The following is a 17,797-nucleotide window of genomic DNA, read 5'->3' as shown; positions in this document are numbered from 1 at the left end:
CTATAGATAGGTCTGGCCCTATAGGAGGGGGGTCTGGCCCTATAGATAGGGGGTCTGGCCCTATAGATGGGTCTGGCCCTATAGGAGGGGGGTCTGGCCCTATAGATATGGGGTCTGGCCCTATAGATAGATCTGAGCCCCCCAACCCTATTAACAGGACCCCCAACCCTATTAGTAACCCCATAGAGACCCTATCTGAGCCTATAGAGGGGGGGTCTGGCCCTATAGATAGGGGGTCTGGCCCTATAGATATGGGGTCTGGCCCTATAGGAGGGGGGTCTGGCCCTATAGATGGGGAGTCTGACCCTATAGATGGGTCTGGCCCTATAGATGGGTCTGGCCCTATAGATAGGGGGTCTGGCCCTATAGATGGGTCTGGCCCTATAGATATGGGGTCTGGCCCTATAGATGGGTCTGGCCCTATAGATGGGGGGTCTGGCCCTATAGATGGGTCTGGCCCTATAGATATGGGGTCTGGCCCTATAGATGGGGGGTCTGGCCCTATAGATATGGGGTCTGGCCCTATAGATGGGTCTGGCCCTATAGATGGGGGGTCTGGCCCTATAGATGGGTCTGGCCCTATAGATATGGGGTCTGGCCCTATAGATAGGGGGTCTGGCCCTATAGATGGGGGGTCTGGCCCTATAGATAAGGGTGTGGGGTTGAGGAGGAGGTGGAAGAGGAGGAGAAGACCCCAGAGCTGCAATGAGACGGGTGAGGGGGTTATGGGGTCAATGGGGTTATGGGGTCAATGGGGGGCAATAGGGATCTATGGGGTCAATAGGGATCTGTGGGGGTTATGGGGTCAATGAGGGTTATGGGGTCAATGGGGATCTATGGGGTCAATGGGGTTATGGGGTCAATGGGGTTATGGGGTCAATGGGGGTAATGGGGTCAATGGGAGCTATGGGGTCAATGGGGGTTATGGGGTCAATGGGGGCTATGGGGTCAATGGGGGTAATGGGGGGCAATAGGGATCTATGGGGCCAATGGGGGTAATGGGGTTAATGGGGGCAATGGGGTCAATGGGGATCTATGGGGTCAATGGGGGTTATGGGGTCAATGGGGTTATGGGGTCAATGGGGATCTATGGGGTCAATGAGGGTTATGGGGTCAATGGGGATCTATGGGGTCAATGGGGGTAATGGGGTCAATGGGGGGCAATAGGGATCTATGGGGTCAATAGGGATCTATGGGGGTTATGGGGTCAATGGGGTTATGGGGTCAATGGGGATCTATGGGGGTAATGGGGTCAATGGGGTCAATAGGGGCAATGGGGCCAATGGGGGTAATGGGGTCAATGGGGGTTATGGGGTCTATGGGGTCAATGGGGTCAATGGGGGTAATGGGGTCAATGGGGGCTATGGGGTCAATGGGGATCTATGGGGGCAATGGGGGTAATGGGGATCTATGGGGTCAATGGGGGTTATGGGGTCTATGGGGGCTATGGGGGTAATGGGGTTATTGGGGTCAATGGGGGTTATGGGGTCTATGGGGGTAATGGGGTCAATGGGGTTATGGGGTCAATGGGGGTAATGGGGGGCAATAGGGATCTATGGGGTCAATGGGGATCTATGGGGTCAATGGGGGGCAATAGGGATCTATGGGGTCAATAGGGATCTATGGGGGTTATGGGGTCAATGAGGGTTATGGGGTCAATGGGGATCTATGGGGTCAATGGGGGTTATGGGGGTAATGGGGTCTATGGGGGTAATGGGGTTATTGGGGTGAATGGGGTGGTTATGGGGTCAGTGGGGTCTATGGGGTCAATGGGGGCTATGGGGTCAATGGGGGTAATGGGGTCAATGGGGGCTATGGGGTCAGTGGGGGTAATGGGGTCAATGGGGATCTATGGGGTGAATGGGGGCAATAGGGTGAATGGGGGTTATTGGGGTCAATGGGGGTAATAGGGCAGCTGTGGGGCACTATGGGGGATATTGGGGTCTATGGAGGGGTATTGGGGTCTGTGGGGGGGTATTGGGGTCTATGGGGCACTATGGGGTGGTTATGGGGCAGTTATGGGGCGCTATGGGGGATATTGGGGTCTATGGAAGGGTATTGGGGTCTATGGGGGGGTATTGGGGTCTATGGGGAGTATTGGGGTCTATGGGGCACTATGGCGTGGTTATGGGGTGCTATGGGGGTGCTATGGGGGTTATTGGGGTCTATGGGGCACTATAGGGTGGTTATGGGGTGCTATGGGGGATATTGGGGTCTATGGGGCACTATAGGGTGGTTATGGGGTGCTATGGGGGATATTGGGGTCTATGGGGCACTATAGGGTGGTTATGGGGCACTATGGGGTGCTATGGGGTGGTTATGGGGCGCTATGGGGTGGTTATGGGGCTCTATGGGGGTTATTGGGGTCTATGGGGCACTATGGGACGCTATGGGGTGGTTATGGGGCACTATGGGGCACTATGGGGTGGTTATGGGGCACTATGGGGCGCTATGGGGTGGTTATGGGGCTCTATGGGGTGGTTATGGGGCACTATGGGGTGCTATGGGGTGGTTATGGGGCGCTATGGGGTGGTTATGGGGCGCTATGGGGTGGTTATGGGGCTCTATGGGGTGGTTATGGGGTGGTTATGGGGCACTATGGGGTGGTTATGGGGCTCTATGGGGCGCTATGGGGTGGTTATGGGGCACTATGGGGCAGGTATGGGGCGCTATGGGGTGGTTATGGGGCGCTATGGGGTGGTTATGGGGCGCTATGGGGTGGTTATGGGGCGCTATGGGGCGCTATGGGGTGGTTATGGGGCTCTATGGGGCGCTATGGGGTGGTTATGGGGCGCTATGGGGTGGTTATGGGGCACTATGGGGCGCTATGGGGTGGTTATGGGGCGCTATGGGGTGGTTATGGGGCGCTATGGGGTGGTTATGGGGCACTATGGGGCGCTATGGGGTGGTTATGGGGCGCTATGGGGTGGTTATGGGGCGCTATGGGGTGGTTATGGGGCACTATGGGGCGCTATGGGGCGCTATGGGGTGGTTATGGGGCGCTATGGGGTGGTTATGGGGCACTATGGGGCGCTATGGGGTGGCTATGGGGCACTATGGGGTGGTTATGGGGCGCTATGGGGTGGTTATGGGGCGCTATGGGGCACTATGGGGTGGTTATGGGGCTCTATGGGGCGCTATGGGGTGGTTATGGGGCTCTATGGGGTGGTTATGGGGCGCTATGGGGTGGTTATGGGGCTCTATGGGGTGGTTATGGGGCGCTATGGGGTGGTTATGGGGCGCTATGGGGTGGTTATGGGGCTCTATGGGGCACTATGGGGTGGTTATGGGGCGCTATGGGGTGGTTATGGGGCGCTATGGGGTGGTTATGGGGTGCTATGGGGTGGTTATGGGGTGGTTATGGGGCACTATGGGGCAGGTATGGGGCGCTATGGGGTGGTTATGGGGCGCTATGGGGTGGTTATGGGGCGCTATGGGGCGCTATGGGGTGGTTATGGGGCGCTATGGGGTGGTTATGGGGCGCTATGGGGTGGTTATGGGGCTCTATGGGGCGCTATGGGGTGGTTATGGGGCGCTATGGGGCGCTATGGGGTGGTTATGGGGTGCTATGGGGCGCTATGGGGTGCTATGGGGTGGTTATGGGGCACTATGGGGTGCTATGGGGTGGTTATGGGGCGCTATGGGGTGGTTATGGGGCGCTATGGGGTGCTATGGGGTGGTTATGGGGCGCTATGGGGCGCTATGGGGTGGTTATGGGGCGCTATGGGGTGGTTATGGGGCGCTATGGGGTGCTATGGGGTGGTTATGGGGCTCTATGGGGTGGTTATGGGGCGCTATGGGGCGCTATGGGGTGGTTATGGGGCGCTATGGGGTGGTTATGGGGCTCTATGGGGTGCTATGGGGTGGTTATGGGGCGCTATGGGGCGCTATGGGGTGGTTATGGGGCGCTATGGGGTGGTTATGGGGCTCTATGGGGCGCTATGGGGTGATTATGGGGCGCTATGGGGTGGTTATGGGGCTCTATGGGGCTCTATGGGGTGGTTATGGGGTGCTATGGGGTGGTTATGGGGCGCTATGGGGCGCTATGGGGTGGTTATGGGGCGCTATGGGGTGGTTATGGGGCGCTATGGGGCGCTATGGGGTGGTTATGGGGCGCTATGGGGTGGTTATGGGGCGCTCTGGGGCGCTCTGGGGTGGTTATGGGGCACTATGGGGTGGTTATGGGGCACTATGGGGCGCTATGGGGTGGTTATGGGGCGCTATGGGGTGGTTATGGGGCACTATGGGGTGGTTATGGGACACTATGGGGTGGTTATGGGGCGCTATGGGGCGCTCTGGGGTGGTTATGGGGCGCTATGGGGTGGTTATGGGGCACTATGGGGTGGTTATGGGGCACTATGGGGCGCTATGGGGTGGTTATGGGGCGCTATGGGGTGGTTATGGGGCGCTATGGGGTGGTTATGGGGCACTATGGGGCACTATGGGGTGGTTATGGGGCTCTATGGGGCGCTATGGGGTGGTTATGGGGCTCTATGGGGTGGTTATGGGGCGCTATGGGGTGGTTATGGGGCTCTATGGGGTGGTTATGGGGCGCTATGGGGTGGTTATGGGGCGCTATGGGGTGGTTATGGGGCTCTATGGGGCACTATGGGGTGGTTATGGGGCGCTATGGGGTGGTTATGGGGCGCTATGGGGTGGTTATGGGGTGCTATGGGGTGGTTATGGGGTGGTTATGGGGCACTATGGGGCAGGTATGGGGCGCTATGGGGTGGTTATGGGGCGCTATGGGGTGGTTATGGGGCGCTATGGGGCGCTATGGGGTGGTTATGGGGCGCTATGGGGTGGTTATGGGGCGCTATGGGGTGGTTATGGGGCACTATGGGGTGCTATGGGGTGGTTATGGGGCGCTATGGGGTGGTTATGGGGCGCTATGGGGTGCTATGGGGTGGTTATGGGGCGCTATGGGGCGCTATGGGGTGGTTATGGGGCGCTATGGGGTGGTTATGGGGCGCTATGGGGTGCTATGGGGTGGTTATGGGGCTCTATGGGGTGGTTATGGGGCGCTATGGGGCGCTATGGGGTGGTTATGGGGCGCTATGGGGTGGTTATGGGGCTCTATGGGGTGCTATGGGGTGGTTATGGGGCGCTATGGGGCGCTATGGGGTGGTTATGGGGCGCTATGGGGTGGTTATGGGGCTCTATGGGGCGCTATGGGGTGATTATGGGGCGCTATGGGGTGGTTATGGGGCTCTATGGGGCTCTATGGGGTGGTTATGGGGTGCTATGGGGTGGTTATGGGGCGCTATGGGGCGCTATGGGGTGGTTATGGGGCGCTATGGGGTGGTTATGGGGCGCTATGGGGCGCTATGGGGTGGTTATGGGGCGCTATGGGGTGGTTATGGGGCGCTCTGGGGCGCTCTGGGGTGGTTATGGGGCACTATGGGGTGGTTATGGGGCACTATGGGGCGCTATGGGGTGGTTATGGGGCGCTATGGGGTGGTTATGGGGCACTATGGGGTGGTTATGGGACACTATGGGGTGGTTATGGGGCGCTATGGGGCGCTCTGGGGTGGTTATGGGGCGCTATGGGGTGGTTATGGGGCACTATGGGGTGGTTATGGGGCACTATGGGGCGCTATGGGGTGGTTATGGGGCGCTATGGGGTGGTTATGGGGCGCTATGGGGTGGTTATGGGGTGGTTATGGGGCGCTATGGGGCGCTATGGGGTGGTTATGGGGCGCTATGGGGTGGTTATGGGGCTCTATGGGGTGGTTATGGGGCGCTATGGGGTGGTTATGGGGCTCTATGGGGGTTATTGGGGTCTATGGGGCACTATGGGGCGCTATGGGGCTCTATGGGGTGGTTATGGGGCGCTATGGGGTGGTTATGGGGCGCTATGGGGCGCTATGGGGTGGTTATGGGGCTCTATGGGGTGTTTATGGGGCACTATGGGGCGCTATGGGGTGGTTATGGGGCTCTATGGAATGGTTATGGGGCTCTATGGGGTGCTATGGGGCGCTATGGGGTGGTTATGGGGCTCTATGGGGGTTATTGGGGTCTATGGGGCACTATGGGGCGCTATGGGGTGGTTATGGGGCGCTATGGGGCACTATGGGGTGGTTATGGGGCGCTATGGGGCTCTATGGGGCGCTATGGGGTGGTTATGGGGCGCTATGGGGTGGTTATGGAGCACTATGGGGTGGTTATGGGGCGCTATGGGGCGCTATGGGGTGGTTATGGGGTGCTATGGGGTGGTTATGGGGCACTATGGGGCGCTATGGGGTGGTTATGGGGCGCTATGGGGTGGTTATGGGGCGCTATGGGGCGCTATGGGGTGGTTATGGGGCGCTATGGGGCTCTATGGGGCGCTATGGGGCGCTATGGGGTGGTTATGGGGCGCTATGGGGTGGTTATGGGGTGCTATGGGGCACTATGGGGTGGTTATGGGGTGCTATGGGGTGGTTATGGGGCACTATGGGGTGGTTATGGGGCGCTATGGGGCGCTATGGGGTGGTTATGGGGCGCTATGGGGCGCTATGGGGTGGTTATGGGGCTCTATGGGGCGCTATGGGGTGGTTATGGGGCGCTATGGGGTGGTTTTGGGGTGCTATGGGGTGGTTATGGGGCTCTATGGGGTGGTTATGGGGCACTATGGGGTGGTTATGGGGCACTATGGGGCGCTATGGGGTGGTTATGGGGCGCTATGGGGTGGTTATGGGGCGCTATGGGGTGGTTATGGGGCGCTATGGGGTCGTTATGGGGCGCTATGGGGCGCTATGGGGTGGTTATGGGGCGCTATGGGGGTTATTGGGGTCTATGGGGCACTATGGGGCACTATGGGGTGGTTATGGGGCACTATGGGGCAGGTATGGGGCGCTATGGGGTGGTTATGGGGCACTATGGGACACTATGGGGTGGTTATGGGGCACTATGGGGTGGTTATGGGGCTCTATGGGGTGGTTATGGGGCGCTATGGGGTGGTTGTGGGGCGCTATGGGGCACTATGGGGTGGTTATGGGGCTCTATGGGGCGCTATGGGGTGGTTATGGGGCTCTATGGGGTGGTTATGGGGCGCTATGGGGTGGTTATGGGGCTCTATGGGGTGGTTATGGGGCGCTATGGGGTGGTTATGGGGCTCTATGGGGGTTATTGGGGTCTATGGGGCACTATGGGGCACTATGGGGTGGTTATGGGGCGCTATGGGGTGGTTATGGGGCACTATGGGGTGCTATGGGGTGGCTATGGGGCGCTATGGGGTGGTTATGGGGCGCTATGGGGGTTATTGGGGTCTATGGGGCACTATGGGGCACTATGGGGTGGTTATGGGGCGCTATGGGGTGGTTATGGGGCTCTATGGGGCGCTATGGGGTGGTTATGGGGTGCTATGGGGTGGTTATGGGGCTCTATGGGGTGGTTATGGGGCGCTATGGGGTGGTTATGGGGCGCTATGGGGCGCTATGGGGTGGTTATGGGGCGCTATGGGGTGGTTATGGGGCGCTATGGGGTGGTTATGGGGCACTATGGGGTGGTTATGGGGCGCTATGGGACACTATGGGGTGGTTATGGGGCACTATGGGGTGGTTATGGGGCGCTATGGGGTGGTTATGGGGCTCTATGGGGCGCTATGGGGTGGTTATGGGGCGCTATGGGGTGGTTATGGGGCTCTATGGGGCGCTATGGGGTGGTTATGGGGCGCTATGGGGCTCTATGGGGCGCTATGGGGTGGTTATGGGGCGCTATGGGGCGCTATGGGGTGGTTATGGGGCGCTATGGGGCTCTGTGGGGTGCTATGGGGTGGTTATGGGGCGCTATGGGGTGGTTATGGGGCACTATGGGGTGGTTATGGGGCGCTATGGGGCGCTATGGGGTGGTTATGGGGCGCTATGGGGCTCTATGGGGCTCTATTGGGCGCTATGGGGTGGTTATGGGGCGCTATGGGGCTCTATGGGGCTCTATGGGGCGCTATGGGGTGGTTATGGGGCTCTATGGGGTGTCACATCCCCCCTTTCCCCTTTTAGGGCTGTTCCTGATGGATGAAGATTCCCCCGGCCCCGAAGAGGAGGAGAGCGACCCCGAGAGCGACGGTGGGGGGGGGTGGGGGTCCCTATGGGGTCTCTATGGGGCTGAGAGTCCTAATGGGGTCCCTATGGGGCTGAGAGTCCTAATGGGGTCCCTATGGGGTCTCTATGGGGCTGAGAGTCCTAATGGGGTCCCTATGGGGTCTCTATGGGGCTGGGGGGGTCTGGGGGTCCCTATGGGGTCCCTATGGGGCTGGGAGTCCTTATGGGGTCCCTATGGGGCTGGGGAGGTCCTTATGGGGTCTCTATGGGGCTGGGGGGGGTCCTTATGGGGTCTTTATGGGGCTGGGGGTCTCTATGGGGCTGGGGAGGTCCTTATGGGATCCCTATGGGGCTGGGGGGGGTCTGGGGATCCCTATGGGGTCCCTATGGGGTCTCTATGGGGCTGGGGGGGTCCCTATGGGGTCTCTATGGGGCTGGGGGGGGCCTGGGGGTCCCTATGGGGTCCTTATGGGGTCTCTATGGGGCTGGGGGTCTCTGTGGGGCTGGGGGGGTCCTTATGGGGTCTCTATGGGGCTGGGGGTCTCTATGGGGTCTCTATGGGGCTGGGAGTCCTTATGGGGTCCCTATGGGGTCTCTATGGGGCTGAGAGTCCTAATGGGGTCCCTATGGGGTCTCTATGGGGCTGGGGGGGTCTGGGGGTCCCTATGGGGTCCCTATGGGGCTGGGAGTCCTTATGGGGTCCCTATGGGGTCCCTATGGGGCTGGGGAGGTCCTTATGGGGTCTCTATGGGGCTGGGGGGGGTCCTTATGGGGTCTTTATGGGGCTGGGGGTCTCTATGGGGCTGGGGAGGTCCTTATGGGATCTCTATGGGGCTGGGGGTGTCAATGGGGCCGGGGGGGTCCCTATGGGGTCCCTATGGGGCTGGGTGGGGTCTGGGGGTCCCTATGGGGTCTCTATGGGGCTGGGGGGGTCCTTATGGGGTCTCAATGGGGCTGAGAGTCCTAATGGGGTCCCTATGGGGTCTCTATGGGGCTGGGGGGGTTCTGGGGGTCCCTATGGGGTCTCTATGGGGCTGGGGAGGTCCTTATGGGGTCCCTATGGGGCTGGGGGGGTCCTTATGGGGTCTCTATGGGGCTGGGAGTCCTAATGGGGTCCCCATGGGGTCTCTATGGGGCTGGGGGGTCCCTATGGGTCTAGGGGGGGTCTGGGGGTCCTAATGGGGTCCCTATGGGGTCTCTATGGGGCTGGGGGGGGTCTGGGGGTCCCTATGGGGTCTCTATGGGGCTGGGGGTCTCAATGGGACTGGGGGGGTTCTTATAGGGTCTCAATGGGGCTGGGGGTCACTATGGGGTCTCAATGGGACTGGGGGGGTCCTTATGGGGTCTCAATGGGGCTGGGGGTCCCTGTGGGGTCTCTATGGGGCTGGGGGTCTCTATGGGGCAGCAGTGGGGGTCCTTATGGGGTTTCTATGGGGCTGGGGGGGGTCTGGGGGTCCTTATGGGGTCTCTATGGGGCTGGGGGTCTCTATGGGGCAACAGTGGGTGTCCTTATGGGGTCCCTATGGGGCTGAGGGGGTGGGGTCTGGGGGTCCTTATGGGGTCTCTATGGGGCTGGGATGGGGGCTGGGGGTCCCTATGGGGCTGGGGGGGGACGTGGGGGTCTCTATGGGGTCCCTATGGGGCAGGGGGAGGCTCTATGGGGCTGGCTATGGGGCAGCCCCTGACCCCATTCCCCCCCTGCCCCATAGATTGCAGCCCCACAGATGATGGGGGTCTCTATGGGCCTGGGGGTCTCTATGGGGCTGAGGGGGGTGTGGGGGTCCCTATGGGGTCCCTATGGGGTCTCTATGGGGCTGGGATGGGGGCTGGGGGTCCCTATGGGGCTGGGGGGGGACGTGGGGGTCTCTATGGGGTCCCTATGGGGCTGGGAGTCCTTATGGGGTCCCTATGGGTCTGGGGCTCCCTATGGGGTCTTTATGGGGTTCCTATGGGGTTGGGGGAGGCTGGTTGTCCTTATGGGGTCTCTATGAGGCTGGGGGGGGCTGGGGGTCTCTATGGGGTCCTAATGGGGTCCCTATGGGGCTGGAGGGGGGCTAAGTGTCCTTATGGGGTCTCTATGGGGCAGAGGGGGGCTCTATGGGGCTGGCTATGGGGCACGGGGAGGCTCTATGGGGCTGACTATGGGGCAGCCCCTGACCCCATTCCCCCCCTGCCCCATAGATTGCAGCCCCACAGATGATGGGGGTCTCTGTGGGCCTGGGGGTCTCTATGGGGCTGGGGGGGGTCTGGGGATCCCTATGGGGTCCCTATGGGGTCTCTATGGGGCTGGGGGGTTCTGGGGGTCCCTATGGGGTCTCTATGGGGCTGGGAGTCCTAATGGGGTCCCTATGGGGCTGGGGGGGTCCTTATGGGGTCTTTATGGGGCTGGGGGTCTCTATGGGGCTGGGGAGGTCCTTATGGGATCCCTATGGGGCTGGGGGGGGTCTGGGGGTCCTTATGGGGTCTCTATGGGGCTGGGGGGGTCCTTATGGGGTCCCTATGGGGCTGGGGGGGTCCTTATGGGGTCCCTATGGGGCTGGGGGGGGGGTCCTTATGGGGTCTCTATGGGGCTGGGGGTCTCAGTGGGGCCAGGGGGGTCCCTATGGGGTCTCTATGGGGCTGGGGGGGTCCTTATGGGGTCCCTATGGGGCTGAGAGTCCTAATGGGGTCCCTATGGGGTCTCTATGGGGCTGGGGGGGTTCTGGGGGTCCCTATGGGGTCTCTATGGGGCTGGGGGGGTCCTTATGGGGTCTCTATGGGGCTGGGGGGTCCTTATGGGGTCCCTATGGGGCTGAGAGTCCTAATGGGGTCCCTATGGGGTCTCTATGGGGCTGGGGGGGGTCTGGGTGTCCTTATGGGGTCCCTATGGGGCTGGGATGGGGGCTGGGGGGGGACGTGGGGGTCTCTATGGGGTCCCTATGGGGCAGGGGGGGGCTATATGGGGCTGGCTATGGGGCCATATAGCCAGCCCCTGACCCCATTCCCCCCCTGCCCCATAGATTGCAGCCCCACAGATGATGGGGGGGTTGTGCCCCACATCCTGCCCCACGGCCCCCCCCCATTATACGCCCGATCTCTGCCCGTCTCCGTCCCTATTTGGACCATGAGACCCCCCGGACCCCCACAGCCCCCCGAGGATGACGGACATAAGGTGTGTGGGGCCGGGGGGGATCTATGGGGTCTCTATGGGTCTCTATGGGTCCCTATGGGGTCCATATGGGTCTCTATGGGGTCTCTATGGGTCTCTATGTGGTCTCTATGGGGTCTATTGGTCCCTATGGGGCTCTATGGGCCTCTATGGGGTCTCTATGGGTCTCTATGGGGTCTATGGGTCCCTATGGGTCTCTATGGGTCTCTATGGGGTCCCTATGGGGCTCTATGGGTCCCTATGTATCTCTATGGGTCCCTATGGGTCTCTATGGGGCTCTATGGGGTCCCTATGTATCTCTATGGGGTCTCTATGGGTCCCTATGGATCCCTATGGGGTCTCTATGGGGTCTATGGGTCTCTATGGATCCCTATGTGTCCCTATGGGGTCTCTATGGGGCTCTATGGGTCCCTATGGATCCCTATGGGTTTCTATGGGGCTCTATGGGTCTCTGTGTGTCTCTATGTGTCCCTATGGGGTCTCTATGTATCTCTATAGGTCTCTATGTGTCTCTATGGGTCCCTATGGGTCTCTATGGGGTCTCTATGGGGCACTATGGGGTCTCTATGTGTCCCTATGGGGCTCTATGGGGTCTCTATGGGTCTCTATGGGTCTCTATGTGTCCCTATGGGGTCTCTATGGGGTTTCTATGGGGTCTCTGGCTCTCAGAGTCCCTATGGGGTCTCTATGGGTCCCTATGGGGCTCTATGGGTCCCTATGGGTCTCTATGGGTCTCTATGGGTCCCTATGGGGCTCTATGGGTCCCTATGGGGTCTCTATGTGTCCCTATGGGGTCTCTATGGGGTCTTTATGGACCCCCACAGCCCCCCGAGGATGACGGACATAAGGTGTGTGGGGCTGGGGGGGATCTATGGGGTCTCTATGGGTCTCTATGGGGCTCTATGGGTCCCTATGGGTCCCTATGGGGCTCTATGGGGTCCCTATGGGTCCCTATGGGGCTCTGTGGGTCCCTATGGATCCCTATGGATCCCTATGTGTTTCTGTGGGTCTCTATGGGGTCTCTATGGGGTTTCTATGGGGTCTCTCGGTCTCAATGTGTCCCGATGGGGTCTCTATGGGGCCCTATGGGTCTTTATGGGTCTCTATGGGGCTCTATGGGGCTCTATGGGTCTCTATGGGGTCTCTATGGGGTCTCTATGGGTCCCTATGGGGTCTATGGGGTCCCTATGGGTCCCTATGTGTCCCTATGGGGCTCTATGGGGCTCTATGGGGCTCTGTGGGTCCCTATGGGTCTCTATGGGGTTTCTATGGGGTCTCTATGGGGTTTCTGTAGGGTCTATGGGTCTCTATGGGTCCCTATGTGTCCCTGTGGGCCTCTGTGTGTCTCTGTGGGTCCCTATGGGGTCTCTATGGGTCCCTATGGGTCTCTATGGGTCCCTATGGGGTCTCTATGGGTCCCTATGGGTCCCTATGGGTCTCTATGGGGTCTTTATGGACCCCCACAGCCCCCCGAGGATGACGGACATAAGGTGTGTGGGGCCGGGGGGGATCTATGGGGTCTCTATGGGTCTCTATGGGTCCCTATGGGGTCCATATGGGTCTCTATGGGTCTCTATGGGTCTCTATGGGTCACTATGGGGTCCATATGCGTCTCTATGGGGTCTCTATGGGTCTCTATGTGGTCTCTATGGGGTCTATTGGTCCCTATGGGGCTCTATGGATCCCTATGGGTTCCTATGGGGCTCTATGGGGTCTCTATGGGGCTCTATGGGTCCCTATGGGTCTCTATGGGGTGTCTATGGGGTCTATAGGGTTCTATGGGTCTCTATGGGTCTCTATGGGGCTCTATGGGTCCCTATGGGGTCTCTATGGGGCTCTATGGGTCCCTATGGGGTCTCTATGGGTCTCTATGGGGTCTCTATGGGGTTTCTATGGGGTCTCTATGGGGTCTATGGGTCTCTATGGGGTTTCTATGGGGTCTATGGGTCCCTATGGGGTCTCTGGGTCTCAGTGTGTCCCTATGGGGTCTCTATGGGTCTCTATGGGTCTCCATGGGCCCCTATGGGTCTCTATGGGGTGTTTATGGACCCCCACAGCCCCCCGAGGATGACGGACATAAGGTGTGTGGGGCTGGGGGGGACCTATGGGGTCTCTATGGGTCTCTATGGGGCTCTATGGGTCCCTATGGGGCTCTATGGGTCCCTATGGGTTTCTATGGGTCTCTATGTATCTCTATGGGGTCTATAGGGCTCTATAGGTCCCTGTGGGTCCCTATGGGTCCCTATGGGTCTCTATGGGTCCCTGTGGGTCTCTATGGGGTCTCTATGGGGTCTCGGGGTCTCAATTTATCCCTATGGGTCCCTATGGGGTCTCTGTGGGTCTCTATGGGTCTCTATGGGTCCTTATGGGGTCTCTGTGGGTCCCTATGGGGTCTCTATGGGTCTCTATGGGTCCCTATGGGGCTCTATGGGTCCCTATGGGGTCTCCATGGGTCCCTATGGGTCTCTATGGGGTCTTTATGGACCCCCACAGCCCCCCGAGGATGACGGACATAAGGTGTGTGGGGCTGGGGGGGATCTATGGGGTCTCTATGGGTCTCTATGGGTCCCTATGGGTCTCTATGGGTCTCTATGGGGTCTATTGGTCCCTATGGGGCTCTATTGGTCTCTATGGGTCTCTATGGGTCCTTATGGGGTCTCTGTGGGTCCCTATGGGGTCTCTATGGGTCCCTGTGGGTCTCAATGTGTCCCTATGGGGTCTCTATAGGTCTCTATGGGTCCCTATGTGGCTCTATGGGGCTCTATGGGTCCCTATGGGGTCTCTGGGTCTCAATGTGTCCCTGTGGGGTCTCTATGGGGTCTCTATGGGTCCCTATGTGTCTCTATGGATCCCTATGGGGTCTCTATGGGGTTTCTGTGGGGTCTATGGGTCTCTATGGGTCCCTATGGGTCTCTATGGGGTGTCTATGGGGTCTATAGGGTTCTATGGGTCTCTATGGGGTCTCTATGGGGCTCTATGGGTCCCTATGGGTCTCTATGGGGTGTCTATGGGGTCTATAGGGTTCTATGGGTCTCTATGGGTCTCTATGGGGTTCTATGGGTCCCTATGGGGTCTCTATGGGTCTCTATGGGGCTCTATGGGTCCCTATGGGTTTCTATGGGGCTCTATGGGTCTCTATGGGTCTCTATGTGTCCCTATGGGGTCTCTATGTATCTCTATAGGTCTCTATGTGTCTCTATGGGTCCCTATGGGTCTCTATGGGGTTTCTATGGGGTCTCTGGCTCTCAGTGTGTCCCTATGGGGTCTCTATGGGTCCCTATGGGGCTCTATGGGTCTCTATGGGGCTCTATGGGGCTCTATGGGTTCCTATGGGGTCCCTATGGGTCCCTATGGGGCTGTATGGGTCCCTATGGGTCTCTATGGGTCTTTATGGACCCCCACAGCCCCCCGAGGATGACGGACATAAGGTGTGTGGGGCTGGGGGGGATCTATGGGGTCTCTATGGGGCTCTATGGGTCCCTATGGGGTTTCTGTGGGGTCTGTGGGTCTCTATGGGTCTCTATAGTTCTCTGTGGGTCCCTATGGGTCTCTATGGGTCCCTATGGGTCTATGGGTCCCTATGGGTCTCTATGGGTCTCTATGGGTCTCTATGGGTCCCTGTGGGTCCCTGTGGGTCTCTATGGGGTCTCTGTGGGGTCTCTATGGGTCTCTATGGGTCTATGGGTCCCTATGGGTCTCAATGTGTCCCTATGGGGTCTCTCGGTCTCAATGTGTCCCGATGGGGTCCCTATGGGTCCCTATGGGGTCCCTATGGGGTCTCTATGGGTCCCTATGGGGTCTCTATGGGGTCTCTATGGGGTCTATGGGGTCCCTATGGGTCCCTATGTGTCCCTATGGGGCTCTATGGGGCTCTGTGGGTCCTTATGGGTCTCTGTGGGTCCCTATGGGGCTCTATGGGGTCTCTATGGGTCCCTATGGGTCTCTATGGGTCCCTATGGGTCTCTATGGGGTTTCTATGGGGTCTCTGGCTCTCAGTGTGTCCCTATGGGGTCTCTATGGGTCCCTATGGGGCTCTATGGGTCCCTATGGGGTCTCTATGGGTCTCTGTGGGTCAGTATGGGTCTCTATGGGGTCTTTATGGACCCCCACAGCCCCCCGAGGATGACGGACATAAGGTGTGTGGGGCTGGGGGGGACCTATGGGGTCTCTATGGGTCTCTATGGGTCCCTATGGGTCTCAATGTGTCCCTATGGGGTCTCTATGGGTCTCTATGTGGTCTCAATGGGGTCTATTGTTCCCTATGGGGTCTCTATGGGTCTCTATGGGGTCTATGGGTCCCTATGGGTCTCTATGGGTCTCTATGGGGTCCCTATGTATCTCTATGGGGTCTATGGGTCCCTATGGGTCTCTATGGGTCCCTATGGGTTCCTATGGGGCTCTATGGGGTCTCTATGGGTCCCTATGGGTCTCTATGGGGCTCTATGGTTCCCTATAGGGTCTCTATGTATCTCTATGGGGTTTCTATGGGGTATTTATGTTGTCTGCCCCACAGAGCCCCCCCGACCTGGACCGCATGTATCCCTATAGGTCCCTATGGGGTCCCTATGTATCTCTATGGGGTTTCTATGGGGTATTTATGGGGTATTTATGGTTTACCCCACAGAGCCCCCCCGACCTGGACCGCATGTATTCCTATGGTTCTCTATGTGTCCCTATAGGGTCTCTATGGTTCTCTATGGGGTCTCTATGGGTCTCAGTGTGTCCTTATGGGGTCTCTATGGTTCTCTATGGGGTCTCTATGGTTCCCTATGGGGTCTCTATGGGGTCTCTATGGTTCCCTATGGTTCCCTATGGGTCTCTATGGGTCTCTATGGGTCCCTATGTGTCTCTATGGTTCCCTATGGGGTCTCTATGGGTCTCTATGGGGTCACCATGAATCCCTATGGGTCTCTATGGGGTCCGTATGGTTCCCTGTGTGTCCTTATGGGGTCCCTATGGGTCTCTATGGGTCCCTATGGGTCTCTATGGGGTCTCTATGGGTCTCAATGTATCCCTATGATTCTCTATGGGGTCTCTGTGTGTCCCTATGGGTCTCTATGGGGTCTCTATGTATCTCTATGGGTCCCTATGTATCCCTATGGGGTCTCTATGGGTCCCTATGGCTCTCTATGGGTCTCTATGGGTCTCTATGGGTCTCTATGGGGTATTTATGTTCCCTCTGCCCCACAGAGCCCCCCCGACCTGGACTGCATGTATCCCTATAGGTCCCTATGGGTCTCTATGGGGTCCCTATGGGTCTCTATGGGTCTCTATGGGTCTCTATGCATCCCTATGGGTCTCTATGGGGTCTCTATGGTTCCCTATGGTTCCCTATGGGGTCTCTATGGTTCCCTATGGTTCCCTATAGGTCCCTATGGGTCCCTATGGTTCCCTATGGGGTCTCTATGTATCTCTATGGGTCTCTATGGGGTATTTATGCTGTCCCCCCCCCCCATTATACCCCACAGAGCCCCCCCGACCTGGACCGCATGTATCCCTATAGGTCCCTATGGGGTCCCTATGTATCTCTATGGGTCTCTATGGGGTCCCTATGGTTCTCTATGGGTTTCTATGGGTCCCTATGGTTCCCTATGGGGTCTCTATGGTTCCCTATGGGGTCTCTATGGGGTCTATATGATCTCTATGGGGTATTTATGGTATCCCCCCCCCCATTATACCCCACAGAGCCCCCCCGACCTGGACCGCATGTATCCCTATAGGTCCCTATGGGTCTCTATGGGGTCCCTATGTGTCCCTATGGGTCCCTATGTATCCCTATGTGTCTCTATGGGGTCTCTATGTGTCCCTATGGGGTCTCTATGTATCTCTATGGGGTTTCTATAGGGTATTTATGGTATCCCCCCCCCCCATTATACCCCACAGAGCCCCCCCAACCTGGACCGCATGTATCCCTATAGGTCTCTATGGTTCCCTATGGGGTCCCTATGGGTCTCTATGGGGTCCCTATGTGTCTCTATGGGTCCCTATGGGTCCCTATGGTTCTCTATGGGGTCTCTATGGGTCCCTATGGGTCTCTATAGGGTATTTATGGTATCCCCCCCCCCCATTATACCCCACAGAGCCCCCCCGACCTGGACCGCATGTATCCCTATAGGTCCCTATGGGTCCCTATGGGGTCCCTATGTATTTCTATGGTTCCCTATGGGTCTCTATGTATCTCTATGGGGTCTCTATGTATCTCTATGGGTCTCTATGGGGTATTCATGGTATCCCCCCCCCATTATACCCCACAGAGCCCCCCCGACCTGGACCGCATGTATCCCTATAGGTCCCTATGGGTCTCTATGGGGTCTCAATGTATCCCTATATGGTCTCTATGTGTCTCAGTGTGTCTCTATGGGTCTCTATGGGTCCCTATGGGTCTCTATAGGGTCCCTGTGTGTCTCTATGGGTCCCTATGGTTCTCTATGGGGTCTCTATGGGTCTCTATGGGGTCTCTATGGGTCCCTATGGCTCTCTATGGGTTTCTATGGGTCCCTATGGGTCTCTATGGTTCCTTATGGGTCCCTATGGGTCTCTATGCATCCCTATGGGTCTCTGTGGGGTCTCTATGTATCTCTATAGGGTCGCTATGTGTCCCTATGGTTCCCTATGGGGTCCCTATGGT

At 58.5% G+C, this 17,797-nt stretch overlaps 1 protein-coding gene across 20 annotated transcripts in view; it reads left to right on the top strand.

The window, feature by feature from the left end:
• LOC107307453 (protein fuzzy homolog) overlaps positions 1–16,142 on the top strand; it is a 55,799-nt gene extending 39,657 nt beyond the window's left edge. For 4 of the 20 annotated variants that reach the window (XR_014941864.1, XR_014941861.1, XR_014941860.1 and 1 more), the window contains 4 exons: positions 131–714; positions 7,980–8,045; positions 11,021–11,172; positions 15,683–15,724. Coding sequence is in view for 5 of the 20 variants with exons in the window: in XM_085535510.1 (XP_085391636.1) it covers positions 649–714; positions 7,980–8,045; positions 11,021–11,172; positions 15,683–16,066 (668 nt within the window). In the remaining 15 variants the exon portion in view is untranslated. Of the gene's footprint in view, positions 1–10; positions 715–7,979; positions 8,046–9,730; positions 9,759–11,020; positions 11,173–15,682 lie in introns of those variants that run through there. The other 16 variants (XR_014941854.1, XR_014941852.1, XR_014941855.1 and 13 more) reach the window with 11 other exon arrangements.
• The last annotated feature ends 1,655 nt before the right edge of the window (positions 16,143–17,797 follow it).

The sequence above is a fragment of the Coturnix japonica genome, unplaced genomic scaffold (assembly GCF_054131305.1).
Source record: "Coturnix japonica strain WE unplaced genomic scaffold, WE-NBRP24 Scf129, whole genome shotgun sequence".
NCBI lineage: Eukaryota > Metazoa > Chordata > Aves > Galliformes > Phasianidae > Coturnix > Coturnix japonica.
Note: the sequence above shows the minus strand (reverse complement) of the source record. Positions and strands in the feature narration are given on the sequence as shown.